Source organism: Prionailurus viverrinus, chromosome A1 (assembly GCF_022837055.1).
Source record: "Prionailurus viverrinus isolate Anna chromosome A1, UM_Priviv_1.0, whole genome shotgun sequence".
NCBI lineage: Eukaryota > Metazoa > Chordata > Mammalia > Carnivora > Felidae > Prionailurus > Prionailurus viverrinus.
The window spans coordinates 72,718,713-72,744,783 of record NC_062561.1 but is presented as its reverse complement, the minus strand read 5'-3'; the positions used below and the strand labels follow the sequence as shown (position 1 = coordinate 72,744,783).

The 26,071-nt window shown below is 39.7% G+C and overlaps 1 protein-coding gene across 3 annotated transcripts in view; it reads left to right on the top strand.

The window, feature by feature from the left end:
• NALCN (sodium leak channel, non-selective) overlaps positions 1–26,071 on the top strand; it is a 300,348-nt gene that overhangs the window by 89,444 nt on the left and 184,833 nt on the right. For all 3 annotated transcript variants that reach the window (XM_047871039.1, XM_047871030.1, XM_047871050.1), the window contains exons 7-9: positions 5,457–5,599; positions 5,722–5,826; positions 11,651–11,737. In XM_047871039.1, coding sequence (XP_047726995.1) covers positions 5,457–5,599; positions 5,722–5,826; positions 11,651–11,737 — 335 coding nt within the window. The remainder of the gene's footprint in view (positions 1–5,456; positions 5,600–5,721; positions 5,827–11,650; positions 11,738–26,071) is intronic.

Genomic DNA, 26,071 nt, shown 5'->3' with positions numbered 1-26,071 from the left:
TGGAATCTAGTGGGTAGAGGTCAGGATGCTATAGTGCACAGAACAGGCCCCCAAATTATTTAGCCCCAAATGTCACTGGTGCCAAAGTTGAGGAACCCTGGGTGAGAGTGTCAACTAAGCCAGTGAGTGACACTTCAGGAATTAAAACAAACAAAAAAACAAAACAAACAAACAAACAAACAAAAACCCAGTGAATTCTACCTCAGTTCAAACTGACAGGACAACTTACCTTTGAGTGACTTCAGTCAATTCCCCCCTTAAGCTATGCAAAGCCCTTCTTTTCTATTACTTTTGTGGTTTATTAAGAATATCATACTATGGAGCAATTCTAGAGTTTAAAAAAACAATTTAATTGGAGAGCAAGTTATATGAATGCAAACACGACAAAACAAATGAGCACCAATGAGCACAATCCATCTTGAACGAGTTGTATTTTTAGTAATGGAAACATGCAAAGATCAAGCTCTTTATGTGTGTTTACTTATTGGACCACATTCCAGGACTGTATATTTAGTCATTGCAACTGTAGTTGATCAAATAAGCATCATTTTGGGGTCTAGGATGGTGATTCTACCTTTCCACAGTTAAATATACTTGTTAAGAGCAGATTATTGAGGCACTTTTTGATCACAAACATTCAAATGTAGTGGTAGAGAAGCATGTAACTTTCTTTTCCCTTCCAACTGAAGGGGATGCTCAAATTGGATTATAGTAGAGGAAAACTCAATCAGCTGATGTTCAAAGAGTGAGATCCTATCAAAGGCAGCCAGAGGAACAGAAAGAGCAACTTAGAATAAGTTTGAAGGAAACTGATGTTCTTGAATAACAAAAATACTATCACTGTGCCCTCCAAAAGTGAGAGTCTGAGCCTGGTGGGAAATGAAGCCAGACAATCAGGTCAATTTTATCAAAAGTACAGCAGGTCGAGAACATTAAAGGACCAGATAAGAAAATAAGTATCTGTAGCAGGATTGTAGAAGGAGGGATGATTCACTCTGGAAGTGAAGGGACCACTTCCAGACTCCTGTAGCTTGCTATGGTTTGCAAAACCGAGAGCACATTCCAGAGGGAACGAGCCAGAGCCAACATCCAATGGGATGGGTTGTCAGACCTGGAATGGGGCTGCCTCAAGAGGTTCTGTGTTCTCTATCACTGGAGGGATTAAAATTCAGGAACATTTCCCCAAGGATCCTTGAACAGTGAGAGAGAGGATGGAATGGATGGTCCTAAAAGGAACTTTCTGGGTTCTATTGGGAATTTTGAGTATGAAGGTAAAGGTTATTGTCCAGACTAAAGCCTGATGTATTTACTTATTCAACTGTCTCAAGCTTACATCACCAACTCTAACTCCCCCCCACCTTTTATTTTCACAATGGATTGGGTATCACCATCATTAGAATAGCATCACATATATTTTGGGTTTGAAGAGGAGTCTAATGGTGGGACCCCAGGTTAGTAGCTTATTATTAGTTGTCACCACAGTTTTGTGGCCCTGTTCTTTGAAAGTTGAATGACTCCATGGTATTTTGTAACCTATGACTAGAATAAACAATAGTCAATATTCCCAGGAGACAGTCAATTCATCACTTTTTTTTAATGGAAAAAGAGTCAGCAGAAGACAGCCAAGCAATAAATGTAATATTAAAGATAGTCAAAACAAAGGAAATATAATTTTGTTCAGAACTAGAAAAAAAAATCCACTGCTATGTCTCAATATATATAGCCTATAGCAAGTTCCCAGGAACTTATTTTCCAAATATAGACTAATAGGTCTTCTTATCCACTAAATTCAAACCATCAGTGAAAGAGGTCAGGAAAGGTGCATGAAATTAGGAGGATTGATGAGCTGAGTGTCGTTGTGATCTTGTTTCTTATACAACTTGAATTTATGCTTTGAGAATTTGGAGTCTAAGAAAGTGGTACAATTCCAATAGCTTCACAGAGATATTTTTGGAGCAGGCCACAATGTTCTCCAGTAAGAGAATGCATTCTATCCCCACATGCTATTGTAGAATCATTATTCATTTAACAAAATGTGGTCTTTTCAGGTAGCAAGTTTAGTTCTATAGTTAAAATGGACTTAATGTATTCTGGAATATATCTAGAAAATATTTTGTATATATAAAATACAGTATTTTCTAGAAATTTTCCATGGTGGCACAAACAATACAGGAAGACTTTCTTGTTTATATGTAGTGTGGACTTTGAAATTTGCATACGTGTATGTGTTTTAAGTGAATTTTGAAAGTCAGCAAAACATAAAGTCAATCATAAAATTATCCCCTTTGCTTCCAAATTGTGCAATAATCACAGTGAGGAAGAATTAATTTTTTTAAAAAAGCAAATATTTGAGAAAAGCCTTTGTGTCTTAATACCATGATAATGGCTTCATTTATCAACAATTGAGTGCTCATCAATGCCAGGTACAGAAGTGAAAGATAGTTTTAACTTAGAGTGCTCGCCAAGTTAGTCAGCTAGTCAATGCTAGTGAGGGAGATAAACTAGGCAGCAGGAGTAAGTGTGATAGGAGACACAGGTGCACGGAGGACTCCTTGGGAGACCTGAGAACCCAGTGTGGCCTGAAGGCAATGGAGGTGAGCTGGGCTGGATAAGAGCTGCACTGGACTCCGCTAAGCACACCAGAGACAAGCACCAGGAGGCACCAGAGAGCAGCATGTGTGAGCTAGGTACCTTTGGCTTCTTCCCCAGCATTGTTCACTTCCCAGAGAAAATAAGATGTTCATAAACTCCATTTTTGTCCGTTTAAATGTTGAACAATCGGAAAATCTTTCCAATGGATTTTCTTTTCGTACACTTTGCAAAGTCAGCAGCAGAAAAGTGATGAGGAAGGTCCTATCCAAATGCCTTCGCTTCTACAACTGATAGGTGCATCCTCCCAGCCTTTGACCCAGGGGAGTTCACTTCCTCAACAGTCAGCATTGTTCTGGGAAGTGTTTTAGCTACATTTTCACAAATGTCTGATCTCTTTGTATCAACAAATGCTGCTCTTTGAGCCGCATGGTGGGTTTCTACTTCTTTCCCTTTGTGCGTGTGTCAAATTAGAAAAAATGAAGGAAACTCTTTGAGATAAGAACATACTGTTATTTTTACTTACTTTCAAATAGCATCTTCCCTGTAGATTTAATATTGAAGGACCTGGACAAATAGAAGAAGGATAATTCAGTGTTCCTCTCAAATGTAGTCTTACATTGACAGTCCTCATATTTTACCTATAAATCTCAATTGGTAAAACTATTAGGCTTTACTAGTTACTCATAATGGATTTCTTGTAGCCACATTTCTGTTGTAGTTCAAATAACTAGAAGAAAATAAGGAACATAAATTACTTGTTTTATGTGAAAATTGTCTTTCGTATGCAGTCCACAAAAGCAAATATTTTGGACATTTTTAGTATGTATGAATCATTAATGAAAAGAATCATTTCTGTTTTTCTATTGGCATTTTATTTTTTTGTGCATGCTTTTCTTCCCTGAATCTTACCCTTAAAAATCATCTGCCTGTATGATTTTCTCAGTATGTTACAACCTTAGCCACCATAGTCCCTCAGGAAAAAAAATGGACTTCATTCAAATTAAGGTTGGTAGGAGAAAATATGCTCTTTGGAAAGTCCCAGTCTTGAGCAAGAGAAAATATAAGTAAGATAGTAAAGATGAAAAGAGTTTAAAAGGCTTGGTAACTGATGGTGTGGCCTCAGTTTCTGGTTCTGTCATTTTCTACCCCAGGCAAATTCATTATCCAGTGACCTTCAGTTTCCTTTTCTGTAAAAGGATGTGATGGATAATACCAGCTCTTACACACACCTACCCATCTACCTGCCTAATTAGACAGAGGTTTTCCTGAGCATTTAAATAGGTAAAAGAACCTTAAAACGAAGTAGGATTTACAAATACTAGTTGTTATGGCAACAACTTTCCAATGCACAAAATATGATTCTATGACGTTATATTTTATATACAGTACTTAGCATAATAGGCATTCTCTCAATGAGTATTTGCTTTCCTTCTTTCTCTCAGCTTTTCTTTCAAGGCTGCATATGTCCCATTTGTCTCCATTTACCACAAGGCTTTCTGTTGTCCTGCATGCTTTGGTCCATTGATGCTCTAATTATTCTTCCCTCATTCACAGGCTCAGAGAGGCAGCTGGCCATCAGCCAACTTTAGTAACCCCCTTCTTAGTTTGGACATCTGATTGTATAAAGAGTCTAGTTTTAAATTTCTGTGCGATTAGAACATAGATGGGTGGATTGGTTTTATATCCCATAATATTTATAACAATGGCATTTATTGGGGTGCAAATGTTCACCAGTTTTGTGAGTAACAATATGCATCATGTGTGTTTTACAAACAACTTTAACTCAGTACAGTACTTTTTACTTATGTGTTTTCTCACAAAATACTATTAAGCAACTATTTTCAATGTTTACAATAATAGTACCTAAAATTTATTACATATCCACTGTGTGTCAGTGTTTTACAGAAATGAAATTATCTTCACCACACTAGGAGCTATTATTTATGCATTTTACAGATGGGGAAAACAAACCACAGAAAAGATGTCAGCAGGCAAGATACCATCACAGTTGGTATCATCACAGAGCCTCTTTCCAGAATGACTGCATTAATTCAAGTTCCCCTATTATTATTTGTGCACCCTTAGATAAATCACTTACTCTTTCTGTGCCTTAGTTTTCCCATCTATAAAGTGGGGAAATAATAACACATCCCTCATAATGTCATGAAAGGCAAACACTGTCTTTCCCCTGAATGGCATTTTAGGTTCTCTTCACTACAGCAAAAATCTGCCTGCATATTGTTCGCTCCTCTTTCTTCCCATCATCAATAGTATTTTCAATGAGACAATTCTCCCAGAAGTGGAGATACAGAGTGCTATTTGATGATTTATTGCCTTACATTTCGGTGTTCAGTAAACACAATGGAATCCAAAGACAGGCTCCGTCACATTAATTTTTGGAGCCTAAGGTACTTTAGTGTCCCTGTGGGAAAGTGACTTCAGATGAAACCCAGTTCTCAAATTTATTTCATTTTGGCTAAAACCATAACAAGTGCTTTCAGCACACTGAAAGTGTTAAGCCCCAAATGGCAAGCTTGTACTGCACACATTATTTTTTATTATAGCTTACTTGGTTTGAGGGTTCCTTTCCTTTTCCACGCTCTTAGATGCATTTAACAGGGACAGATATAACATAAAGTTATTTTATTGCTAATGAAAGGGCCCTGGCCCGAAGTCAAAAACAACTTTGTCAAAATCCTAAGAATAAGAACAATAAAATAAACTGCATGCTATTTGAGTCCCTTTAGAAGAGCTTTTGTCATTGAGAAAATGAGTGTGGATAAATATCGATTGTTTTTTCTCAAAAGCGTTTCCCCATTTCCAAAGCCCGTTGTAAGTCGGTGCGCTCTCCTGTGTCCCCACAGGCACCAGCATATTCACCGTCTATGAGGCTGCATCCCAGGAGGGCTGGGTATTCCTCATGTACAGAGCCATTGACAGCTTCCCCCGCTGGCGGTCCTACTTCTACTTCATCACGCTCATATTCTTCCTGGCCTGGCTTGTGAAGGTACCATAGAAACTGGCCCCAGTGGAATCTGTCTGCCCCCCCGCCCCCCACAGCCTCTGATGATGTTTTGTTTGCTTTTCGTTGCCCTACACTTTCTCATCCGGGTCGGGATTTTCTTTCAGAACGTGTTCATTGCTGTCATCATTGAAACATTTGCAGAAATCAGGGTACAGTTTCAGCAGATGTGGGGATCGAGAAGCAGCACCACTTCAACGGCCACCACACAGGTACCCATGGGGGGTGATGTCCTTTCCCCGCTGGAACGCAGGCACACCCTCAGTGGGCCCTGAGGGAACGTGGGAAAGCCCTGGGATAAGTGCCTTCTGCAGTCAGACCCACCGAGGGAGCTATTCAGCAATGCCAGTGCACAGGCCCAAACCCAGAGCAACCACATCAGCTTTTCTGGGTGATAGGGTGAGGGTACCTATGGTTTCATCAGCTCCGTGGGTGGGTTTGGCACAAAACCCACATTTACTATATACCTTTGATTTCATTCAGTCATTACAAGTCTTCAGAGAACTTGCAGATAAAAGTGGAAATGGTAGAATTTCCTGTTTTTAAAAATATTTATTCATGTGATCGAAAACCAATATGATGGCCTTTATATATGGGATTAGAATTTTTTTTGGAACAGGAAATATGTTTCATTCAGACCGATCCAATCACAGTACAGTAAATTATGAAGAAGACCTCATAATGCATATCTGATTTTTGAGGAATCACTACATATTCAGAAGGGGAGCCCTATGCTCCCAAGAAATTGGGAGTGCCCTAGAATTTGGTTAAAAGCTTCAGGGCAGTTATTAACTAGGAGGGTAGTCCAGATCCTATGTCTTTGTTTTTAATTTTGGCTTTGTTTTGTGTGTGGATTTGGAGGGGGGGGGGTTCTTTTTTGTGTGTTTAGAAAGAGGAAGGGATGGGATACCTGGGTGGCTCAGTCGGTTCAGCATCCAACTCTTGATTTCAGCTCACGTCATGAGCTCACATTTGTGAGACCGAGCTCTGCATCAGGCTCTGTGCTGACAGTGCGGGGCCTGCTTGGGATTCTCTCTCTCCCTCTTTCTCTGCCTCTGACCCACTCACTCACACACTCTCTGTCACTCTTTCTCTCTCTCAAAATAAATAAATAAACTTAAAAAAAAGAAAAAGGAAGGGAAGATTATATGTCTTAGTCTAGTTTGAATCTTTATATAAGAGAAAGAAAATAAAAATTCCTGAATCAAGCATGAAATTATTTTGATGCTCATGACTACTATTTTAATATTAAATTGTAAGATAAATTTAATGTAACGTTGTAAATCATTATACAAGTCTGTGGACAAAGGTATTTGTGAAACCTCCAAGGTACAAATCTGGCTTTGAAAAGCTTCAAATTGAGCTTTTATGAATTACATGCTAAAATGCTATTAAACATGCTATTATTTGGAAAAGCCTTAAGCAACATCTTTACGGTGTTGTTAAGGTTTGAACTGACTAGCCAATTCATTATAGATGAAATAGTATTAATACTATTCAATTTTGGCAAACAACTATTCAAACTTTTATGAAAGATTTTTTTAACGTTATATAGGTTATATCACAGATGTAAAAAAAAAAGCACATCTAGTTTTTATTTCTTCTGTCATCTCTTCTAGGGAACTATGAAATATAATAAAGTTCAAGGTCCACTCTGGCTTGTCTTTTAAGTCAGGTGACAACGTCTGGAAGGTGTGTTTTCTGCTATAAGACGTTGAGAACTAAATAGAGCATAAAGCTAAGAACTCAGCGCAGAATTTACATTCAGTGTTCCTAAGAGATGACCTAAAATAAAATGACTTTAAAACCACATTATGCTTATTAAGTAACTCTTATTTATAAAGCCACAGCTGGAAAAGTCGTGTTTGGAAGCTCCACCAAATCAGCTAGCAGTTCTAATAGAAAGTGAAATGGGAAGGGACTTTGAACAAAGTTGTGCAAAATGGTTTTGATGCAAAATTATACCTAATCAGGAGGAATAAATTGGTAATTCAGAGGTAATGCGTCTAGGTATTCAGCAGAGGTAATCACACAGAGAATCCTGAAAAACCTTCATTAAGAGAAATGCTGTGGCTGAGGACCCGGTTGCTAGGCAACCAGAGCTCCTGCAGCAGCCTCAGGAAACATCACTTGGGCTGCCTGGCAACAGGCTGCAGGCCCCGCCCAGCCCCTCACCAGCCAGGAGGCAAGTGGCTCAGATGCTTTTGTGTCTGAGGAGAGGAGGGACATCATTTCCTGCGATTCTGTTACATTTGCAAAATCTGGCAGAACTCTGTGCACAAGGACTTCACGTGGAATAGTTGTAAAAACTAAATCACTGGGGCGCCTGCGTGGCTCGGTCGGTTGAGTGTCCGACCTCAGCTCAGGTCATGATATCTGATCTGTGCGTTCGACCCCCGCGTCGGGCTCTGTGCTGACAGCTCAGGGCCTGGAGCCTGCTTCAGACTGTGTTTCTCTCTCTCTGTCTCTCTCTCTCTGCCGCTCCTCCACTCATGCTCTGGCTCTCTCTCTATCAAAAAAATAAAACATTAAAAAAAATTTTTTTAACTACATCATTAGTTTATAATTCTAATAAAACAGACAGGCATTAAGAGAATAAAACAAAGATGACTATTGTTTTGCAAAGCACACAGCTTTGCGGAACTGGAGCCACTTCCTGCCATTCTCTAGTATGTGGAACATAAGCAGTGGTTCTGTGTAACTTATCCTCACAGAAGGGCTAAGAGGATCTCAGGCTTAGTGCACCTGTTGGTGTCTTTGGGTCCCTTGACTTTTCAGGAGCATTGGTGTTGAGAAAGAAAATTATACATATTAATGGGATGAGGAAGGGGCTTTCTGATATCTTAGTTCAAGAGGACTTGCCTCTGATGTGGACCGTACAGAGGCAAAAGAGAACCAGGTGATGAGAACTGAATGGGTTTGTGTTGTTGTTGTTGTTGTTGTTGTTATTGTTTTTATTAACAAAGCAGTCTGCTTTCGACTCACAGCATAGAAACAAATTACAGAAAAAAATAATGCCAAAGGACTTGTGGAGGGACCATAATATAACATGTCACAGGAAAACAAAGAGAAAATGATGTGGAAAATTTCAGAGGAGTAATCATTAGTTTGTCTGAGCTCTGATGGAGATGATGGCTTTCATACCTGCACAATTATTAGCCGTGGGTCACGGTTGCCCCATGCTCAGCTGTGTGTTGGGTTAAAGGTCAGGAAACCCATAGGTCTGTGATAAAACAGCACGTGCATAGGTCCACAGTAGTGTGGGTGTATCGTCCCAGAGCTGGACGCTGGGATGCACAGAGTGCTAGTAGGAAACATCCTGAGCTTAGCCGCTCTCCATCCCAGGCCTCTGTTCTCATGCCTTAGCTGCTTCACCTCAGCACCTGTCACCAGTCACCAGTCATGTGGTCTTCCGATTACGCTGATTCATGGTGGAGATAAGCTTGTTTCACTTTGCCTGGAGGAGAACGAAACTGTTAAGCTTGAAGGCCACACAAGGCTACATTTGTGTTATGTGTGCTCAAAAAACACTCGAGCTAGGCTCTGGCAATTAACGTGTACCTAACCTTTATGTACAAATTATAGTTCCCTAGGGTCATACTGAGGGATATGGAGGGACAACTGGCAGCTCAGGACTCGAGCCCTGAGGGTTCCTGGCTTGGGATGTCCTGTTGTCTACCTCACATAGCTGTCACATTAACCAATCTAAATGTTGTTTTATAATTCAGGGGACTAAAGACAAATGGAACCTTGGACATGTCTGAATTTCCTTCACTTCATTTTATACAAAGGGGTGACCTTGAGAGAACACTTTTACTAACAATTAAATTGATTCATTTGATTTTGGTCAGCTGGAAAAAAAATAATTTAACAGAGAAAACTAGTCTGCTACTGATCAAAGCAAATCTATGCCCCAGGGATCCTTTGTGTCATGATAAGAGACCGTAGGCTGCACATACAGAAGATTTTTAGCTAGTGACTGACAGGATTGCTTTTGTCTTTTCTCCTTAAAAGGAGACACCCAGAATTTTGACGGGAACTTTAAAAGACACCGTAAAAGGTTTGCATTTCAACCAATGTATGTAGTCTCAGAATGAGCCTATTCATGGGGATGTGCTTGCTTCTACCACTAAGAATACCTTTCAAAATTCATTCTAAAGGGAATCAGAATCCTGTACACGGACACCTGAGCAAAGTAATTTGTAACTTCCATCTTTGATCAAAGAATCTTTGGGTAAATGTGCACCCCCATCTTGTCACTTAAAAATACACATGTGGCATATAGACAGATGGTAGCTATCCTTGGGGTGAACATAGCATAATGTAAAAATAAATCAGGGTACTGTTTCAAGGGATAATTAAATTGAGCATATGTGGAACAATATTTTGTAGGATGTCCTACGAAAGGTGCTCTCTGTATATGTTTTGAAGTTCAAAATAAGTAGCATACTTGGCAAAAAGCCCCCCATGCAGTCTTTGAAAAGTATTGATTCTAGGACATAAACAACTGATACACCGTTTTCCTGAGTTGCAGGTTGGCATTGTAGAGAATTGTCAATTCAACGATTAAAAAAAGTTTTCTTTTTTTAAAAAATATTTGTAATGTTTATCTATTTTTAAGAGAGAGGGAGAGAGACAGAGTGTGAGCGGGGAAGGGGCAGAGAAAGAAGGAGACACAGAATTCAAAACAGGCTCCAGGCTCCAAGCTGTCAGCACAGACCCTGATGTGGGGCTTGAACCCATGTACCGTGAGATCAGGACCTGAGCCCAAGTTGGACGCTTAACCAACTGAACCACCCAGGCACCCCTAGAAAAACTGTTTTCTGGTAAATACATATATGGTCTGTGAATTTTGGCACTTGTCCCTGACTATGTCACTTATTTTATAGAGGGAAAGTTGTCTTTCTGCAAATGATCTGCTCCCAGGAATCTTAGGTATAGGACCTTTGCATAGGCTAATATTTCCATCGATAATTACCCTTTTGAACACAGACTAACACAAGGACATGAATAAGTATGGCAAAGGAAATGTCTACTTACATGTGTGAAACTATGGCCTTGGGCAGGAAAAAAAAAACTAGCTTATAGTTAGTGTCTTAGAAAAATAAAAATCGTTAATCCCAACTTACCTCACTGCCAACCACACCCCTCCCGCTACACACAAACCCATAAGGAATTGGAAAGAAAATATACTAGTGGGGAAATAGTGGGCAGTGTCTTCCCACTGGCTGTAATATTGATGGATGACTAATTTTTGAGGTACTAGAATGTGCAGTAAGATAATAAACTAGGCAGCCAACAATCCAGATATCAAATCCAATAAATATCAGATTTTAGTATCCTGTACCATTCTGGATTTCATCACTTATGTATTTTAAGGCAAAAGAAACTACTTTTCCCTTCATAAATATGTACATAAAATTCTGCTGAGCAGATTAATTTGGCCTAGTTAAAATAATTTCACAGAGTCTAAGTGATATGTCAGTCTCCTACCATTAAAATAACACCAGCCTTATTCCCTGTGCCACATGCATACTTCTTATATTATTTATCCAGAGAATATTTTTCTGTTGGCTCAGTGAGAAATGTCCACTAAATAAAGATAAAAATTTACAACTCCTAGTAAAAATCATACCGGACATAATGCTTGGGAATTCTCATTTTCATTTTCTTCCAGGTCTAATATGTAATAATCGATAACCAATAATGGGGATAAAATGCCTACTTTAAAGTCTAGTCAAGAAGAATATTTGGGCAATTATATGCCAAGGATGTATAAAGCAGAAAGGACCTGATGCATAGCAAGGGCTCAATAAATTCAGGCTAGCGATTACCATCATTCTCATTATGATTATTATTCACTTAAGTTTTCAGTGTTCAAATGAACATAATTGGAATGACTCATGTTCTAAATATAAATCCATAAAAAGACACATCTTTGATAACATAAAAAATGTAAGCGCTGGAGACATAAAGTAGGAGTTCTCGATGTTCCATATTAAGTGTCTCTGACTCATCTCCTTCTTTGTCTTGAAGATGTTCCATGAAGACGCTGCTGGTGGATGGCAGCTGGTAGCCGTGGATGTCAACAAGCCCCAGGGACGCGCCCCAGCCTGCCTCCAGGTGCAGTAAATACCATTTTTAAACTCATGCAGCAGAGTTCTTTGACTTTTATCCAAGGAAATCCCCGGCTCTCCGAACTCTATGTCTGTCCAAATTTATGGTCCTGGAGTCAGGGACAGTATTTTGCTCCATCCTGGACAGTATTTTCCCAGGATCTACCTATTTTTTTCCTAAGATACACAGCAAGGATTTGGTAAATTTCAAGCAAATGAATGCACACAGGTAGTGCTAGCATTCCAACAGTATTAAATCAGTGAAATATTCTGTTATCATATTAAATGATGTAAAAATATTCTTCTGCAAAGGCCTGAATTGTTTACATGAGGGTGGTCACAATCACAATCCACTTAACTGAGTACCTTCCCAAGGAACTGGGAAGGAATATTTTTAATAGGTGGCTTATTCTGCATCTGCAAGCTGTCTGAGCAATGGGACATAATAAAGGCGCTTCCTTAACAAACTGCACCTGCTGCAGACAAGGCTATAGGATGGCGGGTGGATCCTAGGGCCTTGGGAAGCCATCAGGGGACGTCCCATCGGGTTTCTGGTCTGTGGATGTTTTGGACTTATCCTCTACGCTGATCTCTTCATAAAGCCCAATAAACTCCTTTTCCTTGGTGGACTGTCCTGGCATCTTCTCTTGCTTTGTTCTCCCTCTCTCCCTCCAAATATCAGTAATTCGTGTTCAAAACATATCACCTTTCCAAAAGTGGCATCCTTACCACCCCACTGCATTTTCACTTAGTCCATTTCCTTACTCTTTAAGGGTGAAGAGTCAAGCCACATCATCCCGGGGAGAGGGAATTGATTCTTCCTCCTGTGGAATTTGATTCTCTTCACTGTCTTTTGTTTTCAGTTACAAATCCTTTTCTTACAAGGGGCTGCTTTTGTAGTTCTTTACATCCGTCCCCATAAATCGGGGAAGGGTTTTTCATCTCTTCAGGATAAGAACATGCTTTGCTTTCTTTTGGATCATACTCTAGGTGGGGGTGAGGGATTGATACACTTCAAAGATTGATACATAACATAAGCAAAGTATTGTACTTTGGACCATTGCTGTGGCGTTTAACCATATAGTTATTTGTTTCTATCAGTTAAAAGAATGAAGAGGAAAAGAGGAAACATTTGTAAGGAGTATTGATAAGACCTAATATTATTTTGTGGCTTCTTTCTGTTGTATATTGGATGGTGCTAATAATTGAACTCCTACGACTGTGTCTGGTACTGCCATTGCTACTGACAGTAATGGCAATGACAGCATGGTAGTGGTAGCTTCTTGCCTAAAAAGTTACTCAGTAATCAGTCATCAGCTGATAATTAGTGGCACTAAGATAGTCCTGCTTTCCTGGAGATTACTTCCGGGTGGGTGGAGAAAAACCAGCGTCTAAAGAGCAATTACAAGAACAATGAGGATTTTATTTATTTATTTTTCAATATATGAAATTTATTGTCAAATTGGTTTCCATACGACACCCAGTGCTCATCCCAAAAGGTGCCCTCCTCAATACCCACCACCCACCCTCCCGGCTCCCTCCCACCCCCCATCAACCCTCAGTTTGTTCTCAGTTTTTAAGAGTTTCTTATGCTTTGGCTCTCTCCCACTCTAACCTCTTTTTTTTCCCTTCCCCTCCCCCATGGTCTTCTGTTAAGTTTCTCAGTATCCACAAAAGAGTGAAACCATATGGTATCTGTCTTTCTCTGTATGGCTTATTTCACTTAGCATCACACTCTCCAGTTCCATCCACGTTGCTACAAAGGGCCATAGTTCATTCTTTCTCATAAGCAATGAGGATTTTAAAGAAGTAAAGCAGGATGCTATGGCAATCTACATTTTGGAGTCCTCACTCCTCCTCTGAGAGGTCAAGGAAGGCCCTCACTCGGTATAGCCCAGTGATGGAAAAAGACTGCCTTGCTCCCTCAGCCTTTGTAGATGAGGATGTGAGGACCCAGAGGGCCTGGGTGAGCTCCTAAACTTGCACCTCTACCAAACGGAGAGGCCCTGGGTACACCTGGGTCTTCTGGCTCCTAGCTCCTGGGTCTTCTGGCTCCTAGCTCCATGCTGTATCCAGTGGAGAAAAATATGCCAAGGAAATGTAAGTTTGTAATAGAAATAAACTATCAGGCCAGCCATGAGTACCAAATCAAAGTCTTACAGGGGCCCTGAATACTCTGCTTAAAATGTATTAAATGCTTGTTGAGTAGATGCGTCAAGGTTGCAGTCTGGATTGAGAAAGCAAGTTATTAGCCTCCTTATCACAGAAATTTGAGATGGCAAGAGATAAATGGCCAGGAGAGTGTAATGAAAGAACAGCACTGTGCATGGATATAGGAAAATAAAGGTCAGTGAAGGGGTGGGTAAATGTTAGGCTAGAAGTATGTCGATGTTGGATCCAAGACACCTGCATATTAGACATCTTTGTGAATATGGTGGCATGTTTGATAGGTTTTATGAATAATGACACATATGGTTTGAAGTGAAGGTGAATAAATTCTGACATTTCAATATGAAGAAAGTTCCACTGAGCTCAGCTTTACATGTTTGGTCCAAAATCAAGCTTTCCAGAAGAGTGTACCTGAAAGAGTACAAATGAAAAGTGGGATAGCCAAGGGATCGATGGGTCTGAGTGGAAAATAGATTAACCATTCATCATTTAATTAAAAGAGAAAGAAAGAAAAGAATCAAGTAAAGAAAAAAATATTTAAAATAAAATGGCCATGAAATACTCATTGGCTTTTTATTAATGACTAATGCCATCTAAAAACTAGGTAACAAGAAAATTTTCATTGGAATCATCTACTCACTCCTGCCTGGAATCATAATGATCTCTCACCCTCAAGGACAAACAGTAGAATATATCACTTCTTTTCATTTTTAAAATGGGCAAAATGTGACATTACATTCTCCTAAAGCATATTTTAAACTATAGGAATGACATTGAAGAATAAGTATTTGCTTTAATTCCTTCCAGCTTATCCTCCATCATCCCTTTCCAGAGGTAGCCTAGAGGTTACCAAGAAAGCCAGTTTTTCTACTCCTGCCTTTACACTTTATATCTCTTATAAAATAGCATTTCTGCTTCCATGAGGCTCTGTCATTTTCATTGTTTCCTCTTTCTAGAACACTCTTCTCTCCCACTTAGAATTCACCTCAAAAGTCACTTCCTTAAGGAAGCCTTCCTCATCCTCAAAGAATACATAGGTGCCCTGGTTGTATACTTCCACATGTTATGGGTTTGTCATGATTTTAGTAAAATAAATTAAAATGGTATCATTCATTACTTAAAGTCTGTTTCTCCAACCAGAGATAACTCCATAGCAGTGGGGACCATAATGATCATGGTCACTGCCAGAGCGATTCCCTGATACAGGGAAAAGGCTCAATTGGTGTTTACCAAACAAGAGAACAATCAACTAGATCTAGATCTAGAACCTTCTAGGATCTAGAACCTTCTTGGCTTGTGCAAGTATTCATTTGACTTCTCACCTACAAGAAGCTCTATTTGTTCTCTTGGTCTTATTTCTAGGAACCAGAAATTGAGTGGATGATGCCAATAACATTATTTCTATACAATAATTTATTTTTAAGTGTAAAACAAACAATACTTTGGGAGTTGGTTGAAGGCATCTTTCAAAGTTGGATAATGTTGGATGCTTTTGCCAGTGTGTCTCTTCTCAAACATGGTGGCAGTCAGCAGGACCTAGCCATGACTTTGATTATTTCCTATGGCTTCCAGGAGTTTTTATCTTCTTCAGCATGTGAAATAAATGGGTCTAAGATTAGAAATGTAGTCTCCTTGTTGGGATGAGCACTGGGTGTTATACGTAGGAGATGAATCACTGGAATCTACTCCTGAAATCATTATAGCATTACATGCTAACTAACTTGGATGTAAGTCAAAACAAACAAACAAAAAAACCAAAACCAAAAACAAAAACAAAAAGAAATGTACTCTTACTCAGGAATAACATAGTTGTAAAAAACCAAAACCATTCCTATCTTAACAAAAAAGTAGAATTTATTGGAATAAAAAATATGAACAGCTGTAATTAATTTGAATTAGTAATTTGGCCATCATTAAAATAAATCAGAAAAATTAGGTGTGGATAAGTATTTGAGAGATGGCAGACTGGTCACCCAGAGTTCCTATTTGAGTATTGAAGAAACCATGGATTTTGTCCTGCGGGTGGAACTTTGTTTGAAACTTTGACTCCAGGTTTTTTTTTGGAATGTTTATTTATTTTGAGAGATAGAGAGAGCAAGTGAGCAGGGAAGGGGCACAGATAGAGAAAGAGACTGAATCTCAGGCAGGCTCTGCACTGTCAGCCCAAGCCTGATGTGGGGCTCAAACTCAGGAACCGCGAGATCATGACCTGAGACAAAATCAAGAGTCAGGTGCTTAACCGACTGAGTCACCCAGGTGCCCCTGATTCCAAGTTCAAAACACAAAATATTTTACCCAGAAACCCATATATCCTACTGCTTTGATAAAATAGATAACTAATGAAATAAGTTATAGTAATAGGATTTTAGTTCACATAGATGGCATAATAGTAAGTAATGCATAAATTTCAATTATTCCAAAACAGCCTTTCCATAAATTCTGTTTTCAAATATTCAAAATTTTAAAACCACCTACCACATAAATGGAGACTGGCTTGAATGCCTTTATAAGTGAAGGATATTTAAAAACCATATCCGCATAAGAGACTGTTGAAAACTGAGAACAAACTGAGGGTTGAGGGGGGGTGGGAGGGAGGGGAGGGTGGGTGATGGGTATTGAGGAGGGCACCTTTTGGGATGAGCACTGGGTGTTGTATGGAAACCAATTTGACAATAAATTTCATATATTTAAAATAAAATAAAATAAAATAAAAACCATATCCGTCCTTGTTTCCTGTGACATAGCTTTGGGTTTGCCTACTTTCTTCATTGGTATTATTCCCTATATTTTTATTTTCTATTCTGTTTTCCATATGCTAGTCTACTTTATTGGTATGAACATCTATGTGTATTTACTGCTAACCATAAGTAATTAAATAATTTAATAAAATAAGATTGATTGATTTGGCTTAATCTTCCCTACTACTGTTCAACTAAATACATAGTAGACTGATCCTTCTGTGATTCTGGGTGTTTGATGTGTAATAGTTTGTCTCTTTGTATGTATGTATGTATGTATGTATCTAAAAGATATATGTGTGTGTATATGTGCATATGTATTCCTGCAATGTAAAAAAATATGTGCGTATTTATGTATATGTATATACATACAACATAATATGTGTATATACCTGCATGCATGCATATATATGCATACAATATATGCATCTGTATATCTATACATACATTTGTTTTTACATTGCAGAAATAAATCTATTAAGATTTTATATATTCCATTGAGCAGTGATGGGATCTGAGCAATAGGAACAGAGTTTTTTTTTATTGTTTTCCTACATTACTATGTACACACATACATATTTTACCTCATATTCATTGCAATCATTATGGTATCCCTGCTTCCTCTTTCCATATATTGATTATGGTGCTTTCAAATGAGTTAGGAAACTCAGAGTTCTTCTTACTCTTCTAAAGAATAATGGGCTTTAAAGAGCCAGTTGTAGAGGAAAAAAATAGGCACCTTTGATCTGCAATTAGAAACTTAGAAATTCCACTCTATGTTGTGAGACACAAATTTTAAGTGTAATCGTAGCTATAATTATAACCATAATGAGAGTCATATCCAGGCATACAGGGAAAGGATTCAATTTGGCACCCTTAGGGTGGTCTTTTCTGCTTTTATAATAAACGAAAATGCATATATGCTCTTAAATTTAATTGCAAAACCACAAGTTCAGAGCAAAACCTGCTAGGTTATGTGTGGTGAGCTCTGTGATAACACTTGTTGAAATTTTCAATGGATTAACTTAGTGCTAACTTAATTAACTTAATTTTCCTAGGACATTTTTCATTTTTAGCCACTTATTAATGAAATTCATACCACGTTTAATAAGGAACTTAGCCATAGGAAACCTGAAATTCCTTATAAATTCTTTCCTAAGTGAAGGACAAATAAGCGAACCTCCTGTAGCCCCTGAAACACTCCCTCTCTGCACCCTGGTGCTGCCTGGAATGTCTTTCTGCTTCTTTCTCTACTTCCCTGGGCACTGCTGCCTTGCTAGTCATCTGAGGTCCCACATCTTCCTGCTATTGGTTCTTATGATGGGAACAAGATGGCTGGAAATGACAAAGAAAAGCCTGAGAATAAGGATGAGCCAAGACTTAGACCTGGTTTCCTTTTCTTTTTGTGCTACACCTGCCTCCAGCACATGGCTCCTGACTCCCTTCCCTCTCACACCTGCCTTCCCAGGTAATCCATGAAGCAATACCCAGTACAGCCTTGTTCCTAAAGGAGAACAAATCACCCTGTTATACCTCTTAGAGAGTAGGCTCTGGAGACAGACCTATTTCAGCTATGCTATTTATTAGTATGACCTGGGGCATATTTCTATAAAATAGGGATAGTGTCTCCTTCCTCAGTCATGAGGATTAAGTGACTATTTATGTCCTACTCAAGAATTGTTTAGTTGCAAGGAACAGACGTGATGCTCACAGGGGGCATTTGCATATAATCAGGCCCCCCAGGCAGCTGTGCTTTCTTTGTCTTTCTCTCACTCTCTGTTGGAGGCCACACAGTTTTGCATCTTTGCTTCTGTCTGTGCATCCTGCCTGTTTTCTCCCCGAAGACTGGTTTTATTCTGTTTCTTGCACAGTGCCAAAATTTGGCTGCTTACAGCTGAGTTTGGTGACTTCTCACTCAAGAGCCCTGAAGAGACTCACTGGAAAACATCCAAAGATGAACATGAAGCAGGGAGACCTTCGTTTCCTAGTTGGCCACCCAAAATGGGCAATTGGCCAGAGGCAGTAGGTCATGGGAATGGAATGAAAGCAGCAAGTCCACTTAAGCCAAGTTTTCCCACAGTAGGAACCCAAAGTAATTTTCCCTCCTTCATTCCCTCTGAAAACCTTGTCTCACCTCCACCTACAAGAGCCACTATTCATTACCACCGTGAGCTTCATGGAGCTGGTGGAGAAGGGACCTGTCTTTTTGGCCATGTGAGTAGTAGGACTTGACCTCAGAGGTAGTTTACCTACCTGGTAGTATTACCAGAGGTAGTTTCACTAGTAAACGTTTAAGCCTTACAGGATTTGAGAAGTAATTTAAGGGCTAAATAGATTGTTAACGGTCTGACCTGATGTTCAAATCACTCTGTATAAGATAGTTTCTTTGAAGAAACACCACCTGGGTTCCATGTATTTGCAAGTGAATAATTTGTGAATTGGAACCATTTCGTAATACCATACTCAATCACTTCCTTGCATAAAAATTATTATGAAGTCATATAAAAACACAGATAGGAAGAATAGTTAAGTATCCACCATTAGAAATAATAACAACTCTCGTTTATGGACCACTCCCTATGTGTCAGCCATGCTGTGTGTTTGAGGCGTGAAATTATTTCATGCTCAAAACAATGCCACAGAGGTAGGTACTATCATGACATCTATTGAACAAATGACATCGAGGTGCAGAAAGCTTAAGTCATTTGGTGCAAGCCACATAGCTGGTTGCTGACCAGGGACTTTGTCCTGCACAATCTATGTCATATTTTTAACCACTTCATTTTCACATGGGGAATTATCCTGCTATAAAAATACACTGCAATTTGTTCATTCATCCATTCATTCATTCTCCTATTGATGGACATTTTTCACTGTTTTTCTCTTGCACACATTCTAGTTCACTGCCTATCTATGACTTTTTGTGCACATAGGTAAGAAGTATCTGAGTGTACATAGTTAGGAGAGCAGTTGCTGGAGTAAAGGAAGAACCTTAGGCTTTATGAGATATTGCCTCATGGCCCCCTGGATTCTAGTGCCACTTTTTACTCCTATCAGCAACTTGTCAGAAATCTCATTTTGCATCCTTGTCTACAATTGATGTTACTGGACTTTTACACCTGATGGTGTGAAGATAGAACATTAAATTTAGATCTCCCTAATTACAGCCTGTGAATGTTGAGCATTTTTTACAATTTTTTAATGTGTATTAATTTTTTTTTAATTTTTTTTTTCAACGTTTATTTTTTTTGGGACAGAGAGAGACAGAGCATGAACGGGGGAGGGGCAGAGAGAGAGGGAGACACAGAATCGGAAACAGCCTCCAGGCTCTGAGCCATCAGCCCAGAACCTGACGCGGGGCTCGAACTCCCGGACCGCGAGATCGTGACCTGGCTGAAGTTGGACGCTTAACCGACTGCGCCACCCAGGCGCCCCTAATGTGTATTAATTTTTGAGAAAGAGAGGGACAGAGCATGAGCGGGGGAGGGGCAGAGAGGGAGAAAGAGACACAGAATCCAAAGCAGACTCCAGGCTCTGAGCTGTCAGCACAGAGCCCAACGTGGAGCTCGAGCCCAGGAACTGCGAGATCATGACCTGAACACAAGCCGGATGCCTAACCAACTGAGCCACCCAGGTGCCCAGAGCGTTTTTTATATATAGTCATAGGCTACTAATATTTTGTGTTGATTTCTTATTCATCTGGTAGATATGCCCATTTGTTTGTTGCTTTTTTTTTTTCAAGTGATTCCCAGGAATTCTGTGCAATTCTGCATCACTTCTGAGAAGACATTGAAATGTTAGAAAGATACAGCTAAAATATTAGGGCTTGCCTGTGAATGCACACCTCTCACCCTCTTCAGGCAATAGTGCAGTTTCATTACGTGGTTATTACTAAAACCATTTAGAAAGTTTCTTCAGTGTGTCCTTAATGGTGCATCTCAGAAAAGTGAAAACTTTTAATAGACCTTTTAACATCAGCCAGTCGCTTAGCTGTTTAAATTCCATTCTAGCATAGGCAACAGCTGCATGAAGGGGTCACTCTAATGCATGATTAAAAGTTCTGTTAAATTGGAGCCTCAGTCCTCAGCTTCTGCACTGACAAGCCATTTTTCCCCTGCCTCTCAGGTAGGGTTTTTCATCTCCTGACAATTTGACAGATGTGGCTGCACAGTTGAGCCATCTTCCAAAACACACCCAGTGATCTATTCCCATGAAGGAAGTCACTGACAAGAACATGAAAGTATGCATGAGACCTGACATGCTCAAGCTCACTTTCTCTCTGGTAGCATCGTGTGCCTCCATCCGTAAAGAACAGAGATAATAGGTCTTACCATAAGTAGGTCAAATGGTGGCAAAATTATTACTCTAGTGTTTTAATTCTTTTTGAGAAAATTTCCATTGAAGGCAGAGAGTGTGGGGGGAGAGGGTAGACCATGTGATGTGTGTATTTCAAGTGATGAAGTGACATCCTAGGCACTTCTCAGATGTCTGTCTTCTTAATGAACCTTCCTGGAAACTGGCAGACAATCTCAAGAATGATTGAACCCAGGAGAATGTAGCTTTCATCCACAAGCAAACCTCTGCTCTACTTATAGACCAAGGTGACAAGACAGTGTGTCCTGCTGAGACAGGCCCGGGGGGAACCTGGGGCAGTTTACTGCATCTCCCGGAGCCTTCACTCCCTGACCTGAAAAATGGGGCTAATACCAGCTCTGAGGGTTTTATAAGAATTACAAATGTCGTACGTAAAGTGCCTAGCCAGTGTGTGGGATGCAGTGGTCACAAGGTCGTAGAAATGACTGTCATTGCTGTGAGCACGCTCTGTGCACTTCCGGGCAGCCTGTTCTCATGCACACCTGCAAGCCAGTGCCTTCACAGCCTTGCTCCAGCCCGGTGTCTGCATCTTAGGAGTGAACTCTGAGAGCCCAATGGACATGCCCCTGCTTATTCTCATGAGCACATTACCCCTCTCATTTTGAAAAACCAAACACACCACGCCCTGACCCATTCCCACCTATAAGCGGGACTTTTCTTGCATCTCCAGAACTTGTGATGCACCCTCATCATCCTCCCCAAATCCAACTTATCTTCAATCTATCATTGATTCCGTCTTTTGAATTTCTTTGAATCATCCCCTCCACCCCAATCGAATGCCCCTACCTTCAAAATCAGGTCAAACAAGACTTCCTCAATGCAGTGATCTCTGACTCCTCAATTAAAGTTTGGTCACTTTCTTCTCGACTTCCAGCTTCCTCCAGCACAGCTCTCACATGATAAGCGTTAGGCACATATTTGGGGGATTATATGTGAGTGTACAAATAGAGGTGCTTTCATGCACAGAGCTACACGGCCTTACATATTCTTACTCCCCCATTAGGCAGATGCCAGTGGCATCTCTCCCAAATCCTGGCATGTGCACACACAGGATCACCTTCAGTTCTAACAGGAGAACATAAAACACCGGGCTTGGAAGGCAAGTTTTGGGAGAAAGAAGGGAATAAAAAATTATTCTTTGAGAACCTGGAATGAGAATTAAAATAGGGAGAATAAAATAGCTAAAGGCAAAACAGCACAAACAAAAGGTAAAAGAAGGTAGCTCAGAAGTTAATTGAGAGAGGGGTGCCTGAGTGGCCCATTGGGTTGAGACTCTTGATCTCGGCTCAGGTCATGATCTCATGGTTCGTGGGACCAAGCCCTGCATCAGGCTCTGCATTGACAGTGTGTGACCTGCCTATGATTCCCCCTCCCACTCTCTCTGCCCCTCTGCTGCTTGCTCCCTCTCCTTCTCTCTCTCAAAATAAATAAAACATTTAAAGAATTTAATTGAGAGTCTGATTATAGTCTTGAAATCAGTTATAGCCAAATTAACTAAAGAGGGGAGGCAATTGTGCAGATTTTCAATTCTAAATATTTTATATATATTTAAGTAGATATCCTAATATTTACATACATAAATAGACTATAGATGTACTTCAAATAATAATCATATCCAGAATAGAGACCAGACATAATAAAAAATAAGATAAAATCATTAATACTATTTTTACTTATTTACCTTCTGTTGACCAAATGGTTTTGCCTCTTTGATTTTTGAGCCTCACTGGAAGAAAGAAATATTCAAAACATCTTTAAAATTATTTGTGTTTCAGATTATTCCAAACTAAATTCCTATATTGTTGTATATTTTCATCTTCCAGTTTGAATAAGTCCCATGATTCTTCGGTATTTACATTTATATTAATCGGGAGACCTTTACTAACTTATGCCAGGCATTCATAATACAGTCTTTAGAGACAATTTTCCATCATATATTTGTTACATTGTCACTTTTAGAAGAAATGAAGGATACGTTGTTCTTCTTCTGAGTCTTGATTTCTGGGGTTAAATAAGCAACCGTCCAGTCCTGTCCATAAGGTCTTCAGTTGGGATTTTAAATTGCTATGCATTTTCTCAGTGTTCAGCACAATGAGTGCAGTTGAAGGGTTTGAAGGAGCCCTGTGATCCTTCTTTACCCTACAGCTGGCGACAGGTTTGGACAGAGTAAAAAAAACTTGTCATTTCATAGTTGGTATAATTCTTTAGTATTTTTTCAATCCCTCAAATTTGTTTTGCTCTCTTCCCTAAATAATTTAGATATCTCAAAATGAATCTCCCACTTCAAGATACTATATAGCTCAAAAATATTTGTTTAATTCTGCATTCATCAAATGTACCAACCTAAGCCCTTCACTGTGTTAAATCTGCAGTTTATTTAACATGACCACTATTTAAATTCATTGTTGAATTTGTGGTTTCCATTTTTTTTTAACGTTTATTTTTATTTTTGAGACAGAGAGAGACAGAGCTTGAATGAGGGAGGGTCAGAGAGAGAGGGAGACAAAGAATCTGAAACAGGCTCCAGGCTCTGAGCTGTCAGCACAGAGCCTGACGCGGGGTTCGAACTCACGGACCGCGAGATCATGACCTGAGCCAAAGTCAGATGCTTAACCAACTGAGCCACCCAGGAGCCCCTTGTGGTTTCCATTTTGAATTTAAAACAAAAGTTTTATGTTCATTTACCCACCATTTAATACTAAAAATAAAAGTAAACATACACAAGTAAATTTCAAGTGATTCTACATATAGACATTTTAATTAGTTATGGGAATGTCAATGAAAGTGCCCAAAGAACTTAAAATTGACATAGTTTAAGTGTCCCCTATCTAGCGGCCCTGTTGTGGACCTTCCTAACTTCTCACTAGAGTACTCATGAAGACAAAGAGAAATTCACAACCCTACTGATGGCTAAGCACCTTTTGTCACATCTGGTGAGACTTGTGTAGTAACTATATGGCCTGTGTAGCACTCGTGAGAAATTAGAAAATGTTAGTTTCTGCACTCTGGCATTGCACTTACAATTGGCTGCGAGTCAGAATCAGAGGACTGTGAGGAAGGAATGGCCCAGGTGACCATCACTGATGGAGGCTTATTGCTGGAATATGTGCGGTACCTCCCCAGCCGGTCATTACCCCGGGTCCTGTTGTGCCCAGGAGAGAATGGTGCAGCTCCTTGGAATATGCAAATAGACAATTGTATTACTTGAAACAAGATTATATTACTTGAACTTAAGTGTCCTAATTTGTTTTACTTACCTTGCATTGACACATCTTAATAGGATCAAGAGTGAGAGGGTATATGTGAGTGCCCTTGGCATTATGGGTCATGCTGGGTCTCTAGGTATCAAAATGACACAATATATATCCCTTCCAGCCTAGAGCAATGAGGAGGTGCCAGAGGGCTCGGGCAGCTTGGCGTAGGGGCAGTGGTGTGCTTGCAAATGTTTAAAATGTTTAACAGGCATCTTGAAGTGGGAGAGTCCGGATTGGTAGCATTCGCTAGTTTCCATGGTGTTACCTGTTCCCACTATGTCCAATTTCAAATTAACAACATGACATTGATATATATATATATATATATATATATATATATATATATATTATATATATATATAATATATATGTGATATAAATACATATATATATGGTAAAATTTTTGGTAATCCCATCTGAAGCACCTAGTTTCCAAGGTCACTATAGGGGGGAAGACAGAGAGAGTTTGAAGAAGCCACACGCTTTCTTGATTGCCCTTTTCAAAATGACACATTTCTATTCCAGCAATGAGAACCACTCGTATTGGCCCCACTTCGATGCTAATAGACTAAGTAATGTCACTAGCTCTGTGCCTGAGGCAACAGGCTTGATGGGTGTATTAGTTGGCTTTTGCTAAACAACAAGCCACCCCTAAAACTTAATGGCTTATAAAACAGACACTAATTTTTGCTCACAAATTTGTGGCTCAGCTGCTAGTCTGAGCTCTCGGCTGGTCAAAGCCAGGTTCATCTTGTGTCTGCAGTCAGCCAGCACCCCCAGCTAACTCATGAGCTAGCATCTCTGCTTCTGGGGCGCAGCAGACTTTTGGGGCAAAGGGGAAGACAGGGCCCATGACCACCATGCAACAGGCCTGCCTGGAGAGCGTGAGGAGCTGCGAGAGTAAGTCTCAACCCACAGCTATTTTCTAAGTCTCTGTTCATGTCACCTTTGCTGTTGTCCTACTAACAAACCAAGTCACATGCCTAAGTCCAGAGTCAGAGTGGGAGGGCGCTACCAAGGCTGTGGATGCAGGAGGTAGGTTCAACTTCAGGCTTTGCCACACAGGCTAAAAGAAATTTCAGTCACTGGCTTAGCATTATAGTTCCTCTTAGTGGCATTCCTTTTCTAGTGGGCATGTATTTGTTCTCGTCAAAATCTGGTTTGGGTTATACAGCCTGGAGTTGGCATTTGAAAAATGTCAGTAACAGTAATAGATATTTGTGTGGCAATTAGTGATTTAACATCTAACCTTACTCTTACAGGGTAGAGGGAAAGCTATACTCATGCTGGCCAAGAGATGAAAACTAAACTCTTCCTTCTTTCCACAATTTGGCTTCCGTATTTGAGCTTCTCTTACCCAGCTTACTGTCCAGGAAAGAAAGCAGCCCAGTCAGGACTTGACCTGTATTCACAGGTATCACAGATGTTTAGTACCTTTGAGAGAAGTCACTAGTGGATTTCCTTCTATCATCTGGCTCTCCAGGGACATGCCAGGGGCAGGCAGATGGGAAAGGCAGAGTTTCTAAGGACATCTGCTGGGTCTGTTTTCAGTCTTGATATAAATATATTTGCTTTTTAAATACAAATTCTTTATATCGGACAGCATTATTTTGTATATTGTTGATAGAAGTAACATATATCCAGATGTCTTCTAAATACAGGAAGCAAAAAATGTACCGCACGCACAGGAGAGATGTATTATGCACTTGGTCTTTTACGTTATGTTCTTGTTCATATGCTCATGGCTGCATATGCAGGATGGTTTCTGAGAATTTCATCTGGTAATTGCATTGTTCTCCAAATATG